General features: G+C 42.2%; 2 protein-coding genes and 1 long non-coding RNA gene across 14 annotated transcripts in view; 2 read left to right on the plus strand and 1 right to left on the minus strand.

Annotated features, from left to right (window-relative positions):
• The window catches only part of wnk2 (WNK lysine deficient protein kinase 2), a 22969-nt gene extending 14976 nt beyond the window's left edge, over nucleotides 1-7993 (plus strand). For 3 of the 6 annotated variants that reach the window (XM_086117058.1, XM_086117061.1, XM_086117064.1), the window contains 10 exons: nucleotides 94-956; nucleotides 1163-1220; nucleotides 1352-1416; nucleotides 1489-2069; nucleotides 2321-2553; nucleotides 2807-3028; nucleotides 3156-3254; nucleotides 4232-4276; nucleotides 5141-5442; nucleotides 6100-7993. In XM_086117058.1, the coding sequence (XP_085973184.1) occupies nucleotides 94-956; nucleotides 1163-1220; nucleotides 1352-1416; nucleotides 1489-2069; nucleotides 2321-2553; nucleotides 2807-3028; nucleotides 3156-3254; nucleotides 4232-4276; nucleotides 5141-5442; nucleotides 6100-6396 (2765 nt within the window). In that variant the 3' untranslated portion in view covers nucleotides 6397-7993. The remainder of the gene's footprint in view (nucleotides 1-93; nucleotides 957-1162; nucleotides 1221-1351; nucleotides 1417-1488; nucleotides 2070-2320; nucleotides 2554-2806; nucleotides 3029-3155; nucleotides 3255-4231; nucleotides 4277-5140; nucleotides 5443-6099) is intronic. The other 3 variants (XM_086117060.1, XM_086117062.1, XM_086117063.1) reach the window with 3 other exon arrangements.
• LOC147201467 (uncharacterized) overlaps nucleotides 1-9436 on the minus strand; it is a 21033-nt gene extending 11597 nt beyond the window's left edge. For both annotated transcript variants that reach the window (XR_015101557.1, XR_015101556.1), the window contains exon 1: nucleotides 9278-9436. This is a non-coding gene — a long non-coding RNA (uncharacterized LOC147201467). The remainder of the gene's footprint in view (nucleotides 1-9277) is intronic.
• Nucleotides 8610-18984, plus strand: itih3b.2 (inter-alpha-trypsin inhibitor heavy chain 3b, tandem duplicate 2). Of its 6 annotated transcripts, none has more exons than XM_086117065.1 (24): nucleotides 8610-8777; nucleotides 9535-9695; nucleotides 10154-10258; nucleotides 10438-10600; nucleotides 10683-10793; nucleotides 11604-11732; nucleotides 11892-12008; nucleotides 12113-12281; nucleotides 12374-12484; nucleotides 13008-13189; nucleotides 13611-13790; nucleotides 13870-13979; nucleotides 14089-14351; nucleotides 14427-14447; nucleotides 15503-15526; nucleotides 15754-15771; nucleotides 15998-16015; nucleotides 16830-16871; nucleotides 17024-17140; nucleotides 17226-17333; nucleotides 17762-17933; nucleotides 18067-18215; nucleotides 18606-18687; nucleotides 18784-18984. In XM_086117065.1, the coding sequence occupies exons 1-24, from the start codon at nucleotides 8709-8711 to the stop codon at nucleotides 18896-18898; spliced, it is 2736 nt and encodes a 911-aa protein (XP_085973191.1). In that variant the 5' UTR covers nucleotides 8610-8708; the 3' UTR covers nucleotides 18899-18984. The 6 variants fall into 6 exon arrangements, with proteins under 6 accessions (XP_085973191.1, XP_085973194.1, XP_085973192.1 ...); XM_086117068.1 differs by having other exon boundaries at nucleotides 17075-17140; XM_086117066.1 differs by lacking the exon at nucleotides 15754-15771.
• Nucleotides 18985-19136: the final 152 nt, after the last annotated feature.

Here is a 19136-nt window from a genome sequence, read left to right on the forward strand (position 1 = left end):
GCTGGATGAAAATGCATCATAAATCTTTTCGTGGAGTATGTTGAAAAGAAATGTGAATTTGTTATGATCCCTGGGTGTGTTTTTTTTCTGTAGCTGAGGAGGGCTCATCCTCTACGATGTCTGGTGGCAGTGGAGGCTTCATCCATGACGTGTATGGCTTCTGTAGTCCCCCGGTTATGTCCAACACAGACCCTCTCCTCTTGGCCAGCCTGTCTCCTCCGGTGTCTGCCCCCCCGGCTCTTCAGTCGGTACCGTCTTTGGAGCCAATCAGCAGTGTGCATCAAGCCCAACCGGCCAGAGCTCAAACTTTGCCACCTTCATCTCCACAACCCTCTTTTCAAATGGACGAACCACAAGGATCCCCCGTGGCCGCCACCTCCCCTATTCACTCCACTTCACATATGGTGGACCTCACCTGTCCTGTTTCTGTGGCGGAGGAGATACCCTGCTGTCCTCTGGTCATGCCCCTGTCTCTGGATGTAAGCAGCTCGCCGGGCGGGTCCCCGCTCACTCCTCTTCCACCCCAGGAGCCCGGTTCAGCCAAAGAGTCACTGTCTCTCTCATACGCCACCGCCGCCGCGCGCAATGAGCGCTCGCAGCAGCCCGTGGTGCTTCACCAGCCTTTCTCCAGTGTGGGAGGGGCCAAAGTGTCATCACTGCCCCAGAGCCCGGGGCCATCGCAGCACGGCGGAGGACCGGGCGAGTCAGACGGGGAAGGGCGACTGGGTCGCGGAGGCTTTGTGGACAGCACCATCAAAACACTAGATGAGAAACTTCGGAACTTGCTCTACCAGGAATACGCTCCCATGTATCCATCGGGAAGCACAGCGGATACACCAGGTTCTGGTACAGAGTACATCCAATCTCCTCCTGGTCCAGACAGTGCCACGGGCGGGTCAGGAAACAGTACACCAGGTCCAATGGAGGAGAGTCGCTACAGAGCGGGAGAACAACTGGTAGGTTCGGTAATCAATACTAATCCTGTCTCCATAGACAGCATTTAGGTTATATTCATGTTTGTTTGACAAAATTCGTGATGGGGCACCAAACTGGTCTGATGCTTTAGCTACAGTGCATTTTTATCACTCAAGATTTTCCTGTGATAGCCACAAGTCAACAAACACTCATGACTGTTACCCGTTTTGTCCATCGTCTCCTTTAGCCTCAAATTCCTGAGAGAATGGATAGTTTGAGCACTCTGAGTGACTCGGCTGTGTGTGGTATGTACTGTGCTGTCTTAAATCAGGACATTTTCAAACATTGTGCTTCACTGTTCATGCGTTCCTCAATGTTTCTTGTTTTTATTGTTTTTTTTGTGTGTGTGTGTGCGTTAACTTGAAATTATCTGCAGCATCCCATTCCAAAAGGCATGTTTCTCACTCTGTCTCCTGCTCTGGGACAAGAGGCCGGTTTAAGGTGTGTTTAGATGGAAAAGAAACCCCTCAATTGAGTGCAGCAGGGTACACTCATCTCTCTCTTTTTTGTCAGATAATCTCAGTTCCTCCTGAAGTGGCCAACAAGCGTGATGTGAAGCAGAGGAGCTGGAGCAGCGTGGCCTCGCCAGCACATCCTGCCGGTTACAATGTTCCCACTGAGGGATTGACTCCCTCCACCACCATCGGTCGCTTCTCCGTGGTCAGCACCGAGGATGACATCACGCAGAGGACACGTTGCAGTCGCTACTCTGCACCTCCTGACTTCTATCTGGACACGCCTTCCTCCATGGCTACCCAGGGCTCCTTGCCTCATACCATCACCTCAGCCTCCGTACCCGTTGACATCACAGTCCACGCTCGCATCCTCTCGTCAGACTCTGGGGCCGAGAGCAGCCCTGCCAAACTGGCCCCTGTTACCCCGAGTCAACACACTCGCTCTGAGCGCAGAGGAAGTGACCTGATGAAGAGGGCAGTGGCCTTCCTCAGACGTTCAGGGCGCAGCAGCAGCGTGCAGAGCTCGGATTCTCCGAGCAGGCATGGAGGCGTGCACGGATCGGCCTACGCCAGCAGCGATAATGACTCCGAGATGGAGGACTCTGACATGAAGAGAGAACTACAGACGCTCCGGGAGAAGTGAGCAATACTGTACACGTTTTTTCAGCGTGAATGATAACAATCAGACATTCAGGATTAGGTCGGATTAGGGTAGATGATGGTTTCTGGTAGGACAATATGGTGTGCTAGTGGCTAACACGTTTGAATCACAGACTCAGTTCTGGGTTTGATTCTTGAACTATAAAAAAAAAAAAAAGCACGATTAAAAAAATACGATAAAATGTATTATTGAAGAAATAAGCTTTACTTTCTTGCTCTGATTCCTTCAGACATTTGAGGGAGATCTCTGAGCTGCAGGCCCATCAGAGAGGAGAAGTGGAGCTGCTCTATCTCAGACTGGGCAAAGTCCCTCCCTTCGGCCTGACGTACTCGCACGTTGCACCCCCTTCAGGTCGCAGAAAAAGGTCCGGCAAGCACAGGCTAAAACCCGGCAAGCTCCTCAGCCCTCTGGTTCAACAATTTCGACATGTCACAAATAAATCTGGTGATTCCAGCAGACCCAGTGAGTATCATAATGTACTCTATCATTTCTACATCGTTCCGATAACTCTCTCTTTCATAGAATCGATTCCCACAACCACTTCGATACCACTTCTCGCCACAATTTTCAGTCCCATCTAAATACTCATCCGTTTTGTTCCTAATCATTGTTATTTTTTATGAGTGCTGTATACCCAATATAAATACAGAAGAAAATAATAGTCCTAAATGTTGTGTAGGATAGGTACCACCCTGACGTATGTGTTTATCCTTAGCTGTCCAAGGAACAGGTGAGGCAACTGTGAGTTTAAACGGCTCTCCGGCCAAGGCATCCGTCGCCAGGGAGCCATCCTGTCCCAGTCAAATTCCCAACTCCATCTCGGAACCCGTGCAGACTCAGCAGCCCTGCTCCCTCAAGGGCTCCTTGTCTTCCGATAACATTTATGCTACACTATATGCTGGGGATGGCACGAGCACACAAGCTCCACCAGGACTAGGTGAGAGCTAACAAAGCAACACATTACTGACATTGGACCAACATATGAAATGGTTCCTGTGGCATTTATTTGAATGTGTGTTCTTCTTACTCTGGTGTCTTCTCTCCTTTTTGATTATACTATCCAGGCTGGGCTCATTACCCTCAACCAAGCGAGAGAGTGGCTTATAAATCCAGTAGCAAGCCCAGAGCTAGATTTCTCAGTGGGCCTGTGCCTTTATCTATCTGTTTGTATCTCTTCTCTTGCTGCTTTGCTGCCGTTATTTTGCGTCTCTGTCTTTCCTGTTACACACGTCATGGTCTTTACATTTTGTTCAGCTTGTTTCCTTTTTTTTTTCCACTTGTTTTTTTCCGACATTTTACCGTGGTTTCAGCATTATGTCCGGTTTATTCAAATAGCTGCAGAGTTGACAAAATGGTAATTTGACATGAAGGTGTAAAGGTATGATTACAATTTGGCGAGTTGCTTATGGGAAAAAAAAAGTATTTTACATGTGAACTAAAATAAACTGAAAAGAAAAAGGACAACTTTGACGTATGGTATGGCATAGGTTTGGATAAACACAATATTTGCTCGCATGAACTGTCAGTGCACCTTCCCAGATCCAAACTGGTTGAAGCACTCACTGGCCACCACGTTGACACGGTACACGTGCTGGTCGAATAATGTCCGCTACATGAACCGTATCAAAAGTTCCACTGCTGCTTCTAATGCTTCGGTTGCTTCATGACAAAACAGCTCCCAGTATGAGGCAAGGCAGTTCTACATCCGCGTAAACGACAATGTTATTGTTCAATAATGAACGACAAGACATTGCCTGTGAATGCTTAATGCTCCTCATAACTCATCATTATTCATTACCTTATGTATAGAATATTGATGAGGCCTTGTATTGTTTCTCATGTGATGTGTAGGTGGTCAGTGAGTGTGTGAGCAGCTGAGTCAGTCACATTATATTTACAGTCTGCAATATCAAGCATGTATCTTCATAACTCTGTCTGTCTTTATCTCTGCTCCTCATGCTGCACTTTGTTACGTTTATTTCACGAGGCTGACCATTTTGCTTCTAATTCAAGTTTAGCGTCTTTTTTTCTTTTGCTTTGTTTTTCAGCATCTTTGTTAATGCATCTTGTGGTCACGTACGCTATTCTTGTCAAAAACGAGTCTGAGACAAGTTTTATAAACTCTTGTTTTGTCTCGTAGGGTCAACACTGAAGCGATTGTGTCTTGGCAAAGAGCAAGGCAACAGTATGTAGTTCATTTATATATGTAAATGACTTTGCAATCATGTTGCTTACATCAGTGTTTCCCAACCTTTATTGAGCCATGGCCTCCATTTTACATCAGACCAGAAAAACTCATAGCTCGCTATAAAAAAAAACAAAAAAACCTTAATAGTACCAACCATTTAATTGTTCTGTCTGTCAAGATTCCTGAGGCGCAGAGATACAGTAGATTAAGAAAGTTAATAAAAGGAAAATCATCGAGAGAGAGAGAGAGTATAAATAAACTAAACACTAAACATCTTGATGAATTAATTTCAGTTCCTTCTGGTATGCGCAACTTGGCCACCGGGGGCAGTATAATGCAATAATGCAGACAAACAAAAAGGAGTTTCACAACTGCTCTATGTGACTCAGAATCCTGTAGTAATTACAGTATTTTTGACAGAGGATGAAGAATACAGGCCTGTGAGTATTATTATATTGATTGTCTTCCTATGTTGCCGCACTGTGTTCAACCATCTGTTGCTTCAATTGTCCATTTACGGCGAGTTCCATTATACATACAGTTGAATCCCGCCTACTCGCTGTTCGGCACTCACAGATTATGCTATTTTTTCCACCAAAATGTTGAAATATTTTTCAGATTTTAGAATTTTTCTTCCCCACATTTTACCCATTTTCCAACCGAATACTTTTCGTTCGCAAGTCAGAGCGAAATATTAGCAACTTGTGTCTTGGAGAACTTGTAAGTCCGGTCAGTCATTTCTCAAGGTTCCACTGTAATAATTTCCGAACTTTCCCTGGTTGGGAATCACTGGCGTACATCACTGTAGTCCTCATCGTCAGCGAATGTTGCCATGTGTGCTGTGTTTTTGTCTCATGCCAGGGCCCAGTACTGGGCTAGGAGCTGTTAATCTATCACAGCAGCCACTCACCGTTGCCACGCCTCCTCCTCATCAGCCAGTGTTGGGATTGGCACAAGCGCAAACCAATAATAGCAACAACAAGACGGCAACCTACACCGGTTCATCCATCAACTTGCCTGAAGATCTGCAAAGACTGATGGATGACTGGAAGCAGGAGGTTCTTATTGTCACTCACAGGCCCCGCACGAACTCCTTGCGCATTGGGGGGCCGCAACTTTTGGATCAGATGGTTGCCCCAAGTCAGGTGCCAAGTACATCAGAGGTGAGTTTGTAGTGTATCACACATTATTACAAACGGCGTAAGAAAAAAAATTGCAATTGCTCATTTTATGGATTTTTTTCCCCCACAAAAATCAACATGTTTATAATGACACTCTTTCTATTTGAAAATAAATGGATAATACCTTAAACTACCACACGAGTAGGCCTAAAAATGTATTTTTGCGGCTTTGGAATGCCATGCTGGACAAACACAGAATGTCAATACTATTCAGATTTTGAATGAGTTGATTTTTGTGGTAAAATGCACAAAATGAGTTCTTGCAGTGAATGTTGGCTGACTGTTCAACGGTTCTGTGCCGCCCTTGAAAAGCGATTTTTATGCAAGAGAGCCCTTGGCACTAGAAACAAAAATAAATCACAGTATGTGGTTAGCTTGTTGTTTGCTTCAAACCCTTTAGTTGTTGAATAGTGGATGTTTTACACTTGCATTGAGAAAAGTATTATCAAAAATGAAATCCATTGTAGAGTAAAAGCACTTATTTGGCACGTATTTCGTCCATAGTTTAAATTTTTGTCATCCATCTGGTTAGGAAGCGCGTGGTCTTATGTGGCCCCCCGAGTAGCACTGATTAGAACTCATGGGCCCTTCCATCTTTTAAATTGCCAATCTCTGTTCTAATCCATTATCCAAATCAAGGTGTCATCATGGATGACGCCGGGTGTGGAAAGCGGCCACCTTCCCCCATCATGGCCTGACAGCGCCGGCATGGCGATGACCAACGTGCCCTCCACAAGGCCCGGCACCGTTTGTCAGCTACTCTCGCCCGTCCCATGCCGGGTCTCTTCCTCTCCTCTCGCTCTTAGCCAATCACCTGGGGTGGCCCTCGCCCTTCCTTCCGGAATCTTTGCCTTTCCCGGCACTCCCGCAAGCCAGGATGATTCCATCCAAAGTGCAACATATCAGCTGCCGGACCCCAAGGCAAAAACTCTTTAATCTGAGTAGCAATGTGTCTTCCAAGTCTTGTACCAAAAAGCAATGTCACAGTAGTTCTAGTCCATGACGTGCATATAGTGTATATAATGTATTTAAGCAGCGCCTATGTTACCATTGGCGCATCCTCTGGCCTCTCATTTGCATACCTCATGTTCATATCATGCCATATTCTCATTGACTGCAGAGCAGTGGTAGATTGGAAGTTGGTTTCTAACTGCTGATTCACATTATTGCTTGTATATAAATTGTAATGTATTAAGAATTGTTACATCCATTGGTGAGATTTACAGAGTTGTGTTGCTCGTCACCCGACGAGCAAGCTCCCGTGCGTAATATAGGAGCTCCTTTTAGTTTGTACGCCTCACAGCGGACGATGCTGAGCTTGTTGCTGCAGCTACTCTGTGTGTGTGTGTGTGTGTATGTGTGTGTGTGTGCACCAGTGCAATTTTTCAGCAGTGAGCATCATCGGCTGCCACTGTGAAAACTCTGGACCAGACGAGCCGACTTGCTTACTCAGCCCAAGGTTGTGTGTTCCCAATTCTTTTTTTTTTTTTTTTTTTTGTCCTCATTAATGAAACCTTTCCACCACAAGCAATTGGACTATTACCGAGAGATTGGAAGGAACTATATCTTCTGGTGAAAACCAGTTGTGAGTGTGCCTTGTATGGTAATTTCTGAAGATGAGCATTTAGGTCCAAAGCAGCCATGAGTTATTCTCAATGTATCCTTAAAGTATGTGATAAGAATCATCAAAATGGGCAGAAAAAAAACAATTTCACTCAAATGCTATAATGTCATCACATTGCTGTTCATAAAATATTACAGGTTGTTAAAAAAAATATATCACCTGTACAATGTGCTTAAATCAATCCAAATCAACCCCCCACCACTCCCCTTCCCCCACACACACACTTGTTGCAAAATTTCAGGAAGAACTTCCACAATGACATGGGGAGCTCAAAACATTAGCAGTGCCCGAAATGTCCACTTCTAACCTGCAGCGGTATGTATTGCTACCTTTCGGGTTTTCTTTTGTTTTTTTTGAAGAGTTCCTGTGAGGTTGGCGGTGATGCTATAAAGTACACCAAGAATGTGATTCACACAAAAAAAAAAGCCTGTCTTATATCTCATTTGTACAATGCATTCTTGTTTTTTTATAGGTTGTGTGACTTCAATCTAAACCCTCTCATAAATGTTGTGCCATCCCTTTGAAATTTTTTCACCTTCGAACACAACTTCCATTTCAACTTTGCTTCATCTGGCCTGACATGCAGACAGCAAATTTTTTGAAAGCTCTTTGCAGACTCTGAGCACATGGCACATGCTTTGCGGAAAGCCTTTTAAGAGTCTTCACAATCAGCATGTCAAACTGCTTTCAATTTCAAAGCGTATATTTTTTGAAGGCAGATTTGATTTGATCATAATCTGAGTCGAATTTCTCTTTCCCTGTAAAACATTTTGTGCATCGTTGAGGAGGTTACTCCCAACCCTTGTCATTCTTCCTGCTTGCAATGTATGAATGCTTTGGGCTGCTGAGTCCATACCGGTGACAAACGCACTGAACGCAAGGAGATGAAATTAAAAAAATGGTACAGAACAGTGGTTATCAAATTGATTAGACCATTGGAACTACAGAATTGTTGATCTTGCAAGACAAATTTCAAGCCTCTGGATAATAAAGTAATTAACTGAGTCATAACAAAATCTATAGCAAATGCTACATGGATTAAGAATTGACTTTCTTTGTATGTATAGCGGCCGCACGCACTTTAGGTAGGCTGTCGTGTTAACACAGTTCCATTTCTGGTCAACTGTTTATCTGTCATGCCTCTCCGGGCATTGCACGATAGGTCAATAATCCAGTCCAGGAACTGCATAACTACGTCTGCTTTTACAAAGATAATATTGTTCACCCTTCTCTAAAGTATATTAATTTAAGATTATTATTATTTTTTGTCTTCTGAATGGTTTAAACCTCGGTTTTCCTATCATGTTTAATTCCTCTATTTAGAAAAGTTATTGGACGCAAATTTCGTTTTGGATCAAAATTGTGCTTCAATGTTTTTTTTTTGTATACTGTAAAGACTCCTCTTTTGCATGTCATTCAATATTGCCGTTGGATATATTGTATTTATGTATGTGTTATTGGAGTGTATGTGGGGGTGAGAGAGAGTTATTTATACTGGACCAGGGAGAAAGAGGAGTTTGCCCTTTAGCTTGACGTTACGAACACATTCATGCTGCCCCGTGGCTCTTTTTGGGTATAAAAGGCAGCATTTGGATTTCGTGGCTTCACTCTCATTGGCGCCACCATGGAGAGAACTGTGCTGCAAATCAGCATCTTCGGGCTACTTTTGGCTTTTGGCACCACGCAACCTAAGGTAGGATGATTGATGACACAGACAATGCAAGTACACACACTGTAAAAAAAATAATAAAAAATCGATTTAAGGGAAAAATCTAGCATTTGGAATTACTCTGGAAAGGTTTTCGTTGATATATTAAAGATCCCCCGTCTGCTGAATTAACATGAACATACAGCTAATGAAATATTTCGGTAAGATTTACATGTAGTTGTTGCTTCACAAGTGGCACCGGATCAAAAGATCGCCCACCCTTATGTTACACGGTGGCACTGCTAAATCTCTCATTGCAATGGAGACTTAAACTGTTTGCATGCTTCAATTACCATGCCTGCAGTTTTTTTTTTTACCCATTCAAGCAGTTGTCGGGTCAACCTAGCAAATAATGGCGAAAATGTCATTACCATCCACAGACAGTGTGCCCCCCCCCCCACCCCCCCAGTTGTTATTTTACAATGTTTTGTTTTGAATTTTTCACAGTTGCAGTTTGATGCTGTGTACGCAGTATAACGGTTTACCTTTCGTGTGTCTCAGACGCCGCAGACAGGAATCCGCAACATATCCAACATTCTTTAGTGTCTCAAGTATGGACATGAAGTCATTGCTTCAGCCTACACTAAGTGAAAAGTGAAGGAAATTAGGGTGTTTTCTCTTAGACCAATGACATTTCATGTCCACCAAGCTTGTTTTTCCACAATGATTTGATCTTTGCTCAGATGACTGGCAGACCAATGACTCCACCACCCTCCCACCCCTTCCCCAACTGTTTGCTCAGGATGACTGGGAGATCTACAGCTTTCACATCAACTCCACGGTGACCAGTCGTTACGCTACCACCATCATCACCAGCCGTGTGGCCAACCGTAAAGACGAGTCCCAAGAAATCGAGTTCCACGTCCGGATTCCCAAGAATGCCTTCATCAGCAAATTCAGAATGTTAGTGCAGTGAAGATCTCTTACATCTCAACTCATCACGTTACTTATATCATAGAGCACTTTGAAGACAACATTTGCTGCATATAAAAAAATATTTTTGCAGCTCATTTGCTGTTGGGAGTTGTATTAGAAGTAGAAAGAGAACACAATACACATTGTTAAATGAAAGTGAGTTTTTCAAACTTTATGAAGGCAAGGCACATTTCACTTCAGAAAACTTTCACTGGACGCCACCAAACAAAAATGTCACCAAAAGACAACTTCCCAAACGCAGTGTCTAACCTGGCCCTGTTTCAAAACACACCAATCTTAAATAAATTCTGGTTTCAGATCTTTCTTGTATATAGAAACTCCAAAATATGCATGCATCAAAAAGAACAGCAAAGACAAAATGGGAAAAAACTAAGCACTATAATGATCAGGGAATGACCTTGACCTTTTCTTAACTTTCCCCGCAGGTTTATGGACGGCCAGGTGTATGATGGGGTCGTGAAGGCTAAAGAAGCGGCTGAGCAGCAGTACACTGATGCTGTGTCTCGCGGTGAAAGCGCTGGCATCGTCAGGTATGATACAGGATTATTATAAACGAAAAGGAATGTTGCAGCTCCGAAATAAAGAGAGCTGCCGTGTTGGTTCTTTAAAACATACCCAGCATTTTTTGTTGTTGTTGTTATTTTCTCAACATAACAGAAAATAAATGAAAGGCTGCTACAGTGTTTGTTTGTTTGTTTAAATTTCACAGCTCAGTTGGGAGGACCCTTGAAGAGTTTAAGACCTCGGTGACAGTGGCCGCTCACAAAAAGGTGACCTTTGAACTCACCTACGAGGAACTACTCAAACGCACGCTGGGCAAGTACGAGCTGCAGATCCACGCACGCCCCATGCAGCCCGTCAAAGACTTCAAGGTGTGTGTCTCCCCCGTTGGCGCCGTCCGCTCAATAATCTGCAATCACTGCGTTGGTCTAACTTCTTTATCCCAAATTTCAGGTGGATGTGTACATACAAGAAAATGCAGGAATCAGTTTCATCTCCGTTAAAGGTGGACTTAGAACCGGCGAGCTGGGTAACGCTATCACCAAAACGCATGCAGACACAGAGGTAAGACATGAGGCAAAGAAATACAGCAATTAAGGAAATCTCCTTCTTATTCTTCTCATCTTAAGCCACATATGAATGCTTTGAATGTGTCAGCCTTTTGGGTAACAAGCCTTTGCTTGGTAGAATTTTTTTGCTTTGTTTTGCAAGCCTAAATTTGAGATATGTGTACGCTTCAGTAACATGCTGGCAATTTGAGCCACAGTGGTGATTTGCACCTTTTATCTGTTTATCGCCCGGTGAGAGACACAAACAGAAATTGAGAAGCTGCTGTTGGCCACAACTCACGCTCAGGCGCTCACGCGCAGACTAAAACATCATTTTATAGTAATTCATAAATTGATTCGAAGTTTAAAAAAAGATATATGTAGTTAAAAGGAGTGTAAAAAATTGAGACGTTGATTTGTATTGAGCCACATTTATTCTGCTGCTAGATGGCTTTCGTGTTTCATGTTTACCGCTGATGAAGCAGATGGAGGTCAAAGGTGGAGATCCTTGTTTTCCTTCACTCGTTTGTTTGCTCTGACTGATTCGTTCAATGTGGTCTTTTTTTTTTTTTTTTTTTAAATTGTGCTCAATTACTGAACCGGTGTTGGTACAGTTGTGGGAAAGACATGTTGGAATATGTCTTATTTTTATCGTCCTCTAGTCAATGTGCAGTTATTCATCCCAGCAAGGGAAGACAAATACAAAGACAAAATAACTGGTGTCGATTATATAAGAATAATACAGTGTTTTTTTTTAAGTCACACTTTACCTATTCCTCTAAACTCACAGTTCCACTTTATTGATTTTGATATTGAACTTTTGCAGGCCTGGGTTCACTTCTACCCGACAGTGGATCAACAAAAAACATGTGACAGCTGTGGAGACAAGGGTATGAATGGAGATCTGGTTATAGTTTATGACGTCAACAGAGACAGGTCACTGGGGGACATCAAGGTAATGTCCTGTATTTTGATGTCTTTTGTGGTTGCAGTTTTGTTTCTATTCGACTTTTCTATTGGATCTATTTGGGAAATAAAGGTGTATCTGCCTGCAATGTTATTTTCCTTGCAGTATGACTGTATTAGGTGTCACAAGAGATTTTTTTTTTGTCAGACATCAAGTGGATATTTCGTCCATCACTTTGCTCCATCGCAACTTGCCCGCATTCCAAAGAATGTTGTCTTTGTCATTGATAAAAGTGGTTCCATGCGTGGCAAGAAAATGGAACAGGTACGGGGGATTGGAGTTTTTTAAAATGTTTTATTTTGGATTGAAACTATTTCAGCAAAAGTTCTTATTTCATTTATGGATAAATTAAAAATGGTTGTTCTCAGACCCGCACGGCATTAATCCATATCCTGAATGACCTGGCAGAGGATGACTTCTTTGGTCTCATCACTTTTGATAGCTCCGTGTATTACTGGAAGCAAGAACTTGTTCAGGCCAACTCACAAAATGTGAAAAGCGCCAAAGAATTTGCAGGGAACATTCGAGAGCATGGAGGTAATTTCAACATGTCTTGTTCAAATAAGTTTTATTTGGACTAATGTAACCATTTGGCCTCCAAAGTGATGTTGTTGTTTTACATGCTTTAGGCACAAATATTAATGAAGCATTGCTGGATGGATCACGTATGCTGAATGAGAACCCGAGGAAAGGTTCGGCTTCTATCCTCATACTCCTCACGGATGGAGACCCAACCTCAGGTTAGCACACACACACACATGCACACACACATATATATTGTTTAATAGCATCTTTGGGGCAGTTTTAGAACGCTTTAAATAGCTGGTATTTAAACACAAATGGTGATGCACCACATGTAGACCGACACTATAACAATATAGGAGACCCCAGCTTTTGACAGGGGATAAGGACCAGGCCTGCCTATAAATAGCAAAATTCTGATGACTGTATTATACTGCCCCCCAGTGCCCAAGTAGCACCAAGAAGAGGGAGCTGCAATGAATTACTCACGATGAGCAAACTGTTCGTTTCTTTGTTTTCAATTGAATTATGATGTTGCTCAATGTTTTGACGAAGTGCAACATTATACAGTGCTATTTTTCTGCCTGAAAAGCATAAAAAAATTTGGTTGTATGTTTTTTTTAAAAATTGATTTGAAAGGAGAACAATTTGAATGTGAGTAGAATGGAATAGCTTCAGCGCCATTGTCTAATTTTATTTATTTATTTTCAAGTTTTTTTCCTTTGTCTGCCCTTATTGCAGGTGTGACCAATCTCGAAGAAATATACTCAAACGTGATGGAGGCCATTCAAGACAAATTCCCACTCTACTGTCTCGGTTTCGGTTTTGACGTCAACTTCAATTTTCTTGAGAAGCTGTCCTTGTTGAACAATGGTGTTGCGCGGCGTATTTATGCTGACGCTGATGCCGATTTGCAGCTCAAGGTAAATTTGGGAAAGATCATCCCTCATAATAATTTTTCTTATCTTGCCAAAACACGAATTCTTCCGGGGTGTTTTTGTTGTGGTTGAGAGTTACTAGGGTGAGAGTTATTTTTGATGACCGACATGTTTTTGCATTTTTCTTGCAAAGAGAAGTTTAGTGAGCGTCAGAGGTGATTTTGGGCGATGTGTGTAGTTTTCACGCTGACCTTTTGGGTGAGGCTGAGAGCTTTTTTTGGAGTGTGTGAAAGTTTTTTTGTTTGTTTGTTTGTTTGTTTTGGGTGGGGTTGAAAGTTTGGCAAATAATATTTTGGGCCAATGCGGCACCTCATACTGTAAGTGACATTGCTACGGAAAGGTACTCTTTGGTTTGATTGATCGCATGATGATGATGGTGATTGTAAGAGAGTGTCTTTTCCAACAGGGCTTCTATGATGAGGTGGCCAATCCTCTTTTGACAGATGTGGTGATGATCTATAACGGTGGCACCAATCTGACCCGGACCAACTTCAGTCAGTATTACAACGGTTCAGAGATTGTGGTCGCCGGTCAGATCACCGACAATAACATTGACACCTTCGTCCCAAGTGTTGTGGCCATTTCGGTGAGCGTCCTTCTTCATTGCACAACAGCCGTGGTTTCGCGCAAGCCACTGGCCCCCTGAATTTATTTTCACTCTGCAGAGGAACACCAGTATCAGTTTCTCGGAGAAAAATAGCACGACAAAGTCTACGGACAGCAACATTCAGAGGGTTTGGGCCTACCTGACTGTCAAACAACTCCTGGAGAAAGAGTTAGTACTTTTTAATTGGAGTGGAATGAGAACAAAAAAATTGGAATCGGAAAATTGGTTTTGTTTTAAAAAGATGCGTCGGCATCTAAAATCACAATTTGCTTCACAGATTACAGTATTCGGGAGATGAGAAGGCGAAAATGAAGAACGAAATCTTGAGGCTATCACTGAAGTACAACTTTGTGACCCCGCTTACATCCATGGTGGTCACCAAGCCAACGAAGGACAAGACGGAGGTGCTTCACAAACCCAGCGAGAGCGCTCCACCTCCTGACCACCGCCCCTCTTTTGGAATGAGCGCGGCCGGGTCTTTACCACGGGGCACAATCATCAGAAGCCATTCACGTGTCGGAAGTGCTGGCGTTGCTTACAGTGAGTAGCATTCATGTGAGTTAAACGGCAACATACAATGCAACACATTCTAGAAACTGTCTTCTCTCTTTGCAGGGCAACATCGGCCCGTTTCAGGTAAATGACTCAGTATGCTCTTAGTGTTCAAAGTCAAGGCACAGTGGATGCCTGGAACGAGCTCATGAGTAAGATGCCCGCACCCCCAAAAATGTAGGGGTGAGGTGGGGTGTGCGACCGGTTGATTTTGAAACTTACTGCCGACATAAAAACCGCCTGCTCTAATGCAGATGCCACTCCTCTGGGGCCCCTGCGCCTCTTGGCCCCTGCTTTGCACACCACTGGAGGGCCATTATCGGTCCACTGGCTATTTATTATTGGCATACCGCATATTCCGGTGAAGCCAAGCCATGAGATTCAAGCGACTCGACTCACAAGTTTTTTTCAAGATCGGCGTCATCATGCAACACAGTTTTTGCCTTGACTCGTGAGCAAAAATGTATAAACGTGTCAAGTGGTTAAGAAAGGTTTCAGAGATTTCAAAATAAAATCCCAGAGTCAAGATTTTGTTGCAACCTCTAATTAACATAATTTCTTGACTGATTGCGATCTGTTGAGCTTTTCCCAATTTTAAAATACTGAAGAAAATTTACAAATAAAAGGCTATTATTTTTTTCCCTCCCCCCCTCATAATGATCACGTTTCTTGAATGATTCCAATTATTCCAACTTGAACGTGTTCAACTCATTCCCATTCGAGCAAAATCCTGAGATACAAGCACTGTATTGTAGCAGTGACTTAACTGCCTTCACAAAAAGCACAAACTTGGCAGTTAATAGGAACTGAATTGAAAAAAATAGGCTTCACAATGTTTATTGCCACTCCCAGTTGAAGTTTACGGTCAAACTAACGTAAAACTAAGAGGAATACATGTTGTGTATTGGATTTTATGTACGACATAGCCGACGCTAGCTTATTGCTAACACAGTAACGTCCTTTTGGTGGCGTTATGGCCCTTTCAGAAAGGGATATTTGTAGTCAAAACGGTGAAGCAACACACATTGACTGATAATATAAAAGAACTTGTATATGTTTTGTGCTCTGCAAAGAACATGTAATAGTAGTATAATTAATAAATTTTTTGTTTGTTGTTGGGTTTGTTTGTTTTTTGCCAGGGACACGGTTGTCAACACAGGCAGGTGAGTACGGTAGATAAGAAACCTACAAGTAAATGCATGTTGAATTAGTGCTTTTATTCACAAGTTCTTGTTTTAACACTCTCAATGAAAGCATGAGTTGAACTGCAGTTTTTACAGTTTTTGTGATTTCAAATTACTCATTTAAAAATAAGCACACCAAATGTTTTTTTTTCACAAACTGTCATTGAAGGGATGAATAAATTTGTGTTTGTTTCTTTTTGTGGCAGGACGTTACCGTATCCCTGGTATGACATGAACAGAGATGACCGAACAAATATTTTGTGACTTGTTCAACATTTTCTGTAAAGGCATCACTACGCTAAGATGGGCCTCAACCTAATCTTCATGCTTTTCCTAATTTAAAAAAAGAAAAGAAAAACTTGGCAATAGTTACATTCACGCACCACATATTACATTTGGTTTCCCTTAAAGCATGAATTAATTGCTTTTTTGGTTTTGTTTTTCTGACAGGTTTTCCCGGCTTTCATGGTAAGGTGTCACAACAAATGATTGCAAAAGTACATTACAAGACTTACAGGCAAGACTCGAGTCAATCGTCTGCCGTTACAATCCTTGGAAGATAAAACACTGGACAGTTGTACATTCTTTGAATAATAACTTTAATAAGGCTATATTTGACATAGTAACACGCTAAATTACTCGTTTACTCAAAATAACATTTGTTAATGACTACTGGCATCACTGGAAGGGAGCATGAATTGGCCTTTCTACTGCCCCCTAGCGGCCAAGGCAAGCACACACCCAGTACATTGAGCAGCACAATGCGCCTTGAATTACAATACAATACAATACATGCTGATTTATATAGCGCTTTCACAACAGCGGCAGCTGTAACAAAGCGCTTCACAAAACAGTTAACATAAAGTAAAATAATAAACACAACACATAACATAAAACATGGACAGTCGTGCAGTCCTAACCACTTTTCCGTCGCACGAAGCAGTTGAATGAGAAAGTGTGACAAACACTTTTCAATGATTTGATGCCATTCTATTTTCAAGGTGCCGCTGTATGTGTATCGTTAGGGCTTGCAGTGGTTTACAACTTCACTGCATCTTACTGACTGACGCGTTCCAAATATTTTGGCTACCATCCTGACATGTGACGGACATGTCAGCATGTGTATGTCATGATGCGTTGCGGTGTAATGTGAGCTCGAGAGTGGTGTGCATCCTACTCCTCGACGTGAGAAGGGGGTTCAATTATTCACGTGTGGAGGTGGACCCAATTTTATGTTTGCTTGTCGTTGGCGTTGGTTCCAAGTTTGATTGTTGACTTCCAGGTGTCCTAGGGAAACATCCAGACATGGCGTACGACATCGCAGGTGAGTTTAAGCCAGGCGAGCGGCATGAGGTCACCTAGTTGAATGATCCGCGATGTGATCAAATGACATTAGAAGATTGTGTTTTATAGTTAATGCTACTTCCAGAATAGAGATTATTAAACATACATGATTGTATTTTGACATAAAATTAGATGATGAGTTCAAGTGTGGAATAAAAGATCTGGATCTGGATGCTTTTGCAGTTGATATGCCCAAGCTTCAGCTCCCAATGCCAATGTTACCTATCATTCCGGGACCCTCAAAACCTGGTAAGAGTATTCACTGATTGATCCAAGTGAGTCATTTCATGTTATGTTTGCACATCTCATTGTGTCTCTTCGTCTGCCATTACAGTTGAACCGAACATCCGTTTTTTGCTCCCAGCTGAGAATCAGTCTCTTCCACTTTGTTTTGATATCCCTGCAAGTACTCTACTTCGACTCCTTCACCTCCCCAGTGCCGGTCAGCCCAACACGTGCTCTTCCATTGATTTATATGGCTCCTTCCATGTAGAAGTAAAATAAACCCAGAATTTTCCCTTTCTTCAAATTTAGAGATGCGATCGGGAAAGCATCTCGGAGACCGCATTGCTTAAAATAAGCTGATTTTGGTGTTATTTTCAAGCTCTCACATCGTTGGACAAAATTGTTCCAAATGCTCTTTTCAGGCAGTCGTGATTGAACATTTTCTAGAAACTTCGAAAGGTGTATTTTTATGAAGTAATGATGTCCATTTGTAAGTCAGCAAACCAAAAAAATTGAGGGGTAAAGGGGAGAATTCCAGGCTGTTCCTTGAAATGTCCCATTTCTTTAATATTAGCGTAGTATGCGTTTCATCACTATTATGATTGTTGCTTTGTGTTAAGTTGTTGGGCATGTCTTTTGCAATAGGACTCACTGTGAATGGTGCACTGGATGGAAGAAGAGGCTTCAACAAGATAGTTGTCCACCTCAAACCGAACGTCAATGTTACCGTGAGCGTGAGTGGTGTCTCCACTTATGATGGGCGAGATGGACATTTGTCATCGTGGAAGATGGGAGAGGAAACCATCACCGTTGGAAGGTGATTTGTGCCTTGGATGCTTTTAGGTCACTTAAAAGTGCCGACGTTATTAATATTATTTCTTGTCCAAGTTGTATTTGCATCTGATGTTTGACATTCGTTACTGACTGCAAAGTAAAATGCTTTTCTACAGTGTGACAGTGATCAAGCGGGATATGGAAGTTGACATCACAGTTGGAGATTTACGCCTGATCATCTTGCTTCATGAGAACTCAGGAGAAAATTTCCTCTGGCCGGTGTTAAGACAGAGGTCTTCAGACGTTGACGCTGAAGGAATTTTAGGTGAGCTCTTTATTTGTATCTGCATATATACTGTGGATACAGTATAACAAGTTTACGCATCCACTGTTCAAATGCCAGGTTTTGCAATATTAAAAAAAAAAAAACAGGATAAAAAAAATGGAAAAACATTTTCCACCACAAGGTGATCTATAAAAATCTTCAAGCTTCTGATAGAAAGAGAAAAAGAAGTCAGGAAAGCCTTCTTGAACAACTGAAATTAATTTGGGGGGTAATCAGAGGGATATAAAATTATGGATGAGAGTGCTCACATGTGAAACTACATTTTTACAGTTGATTACTTTAACTTCCACTCAAGTGAAAAAACCCCAAAAATGTTGGAATGTGTTTGATGCACAAGTTGTCTTTTACTATCCCGTCACTTGTTTTCAGCGCAAAAAGCAGCCGTTTATGAAGAAGTGCACCAACATATTACAAAACTTAAAATCAAAGACCAGGAAATCATTGTTTCCAGGTACTCTATTCCTACACACGATCGTTTTTGTTTTTTTGTTTTGTTTCACTCCTACAGTCAGTGTGCGAGTTAACAATGTTTTCTTTCCGATTGCAGATCCTTGGCTGTTGACTACAGTTTTTCCCCATCTGTGATTATGTCCTGCTGGCTCGTGCCTGCAGAGTCAGCGCTACAATCACAACTCAGTGATTTCACTCTCTTGGTTATTTAATGACAAGGCGGGCTTTTAGAGACATTTCACCGAGTGCGAAACATGCACATTCATCGTGCCTCGATAATAAACGCTTGCCAAACTGATGTCTGTATATCTTACAGTTTTTGAAAAAAGTGAAATCATTATTTACTGATGAGCTTTTGTCACCGATGGTTTGTGAATGAGGGGTTCATGTTCATTCATTTGATTAACATAAGTGACAAAAATGATGATCATAACAATAAAAAAACAACAG

The sequence above is a fragment of the Hippocampus guttulatus genome, chromosome 8 (assembly GCF_054856545.1).
Source record: "Hippocampus guttulatus isolate MCC_2025c chromosome 8, RoL_Hgut_1.0, whole genome shotgun sequence".
Taxonomy (NCBI): Eukaryota; Metazoa; Chordata; class Actinopteri; order Syngnathiformes; family Syngnathidae; genus Hippocampus; species Hippocampus guttulatus.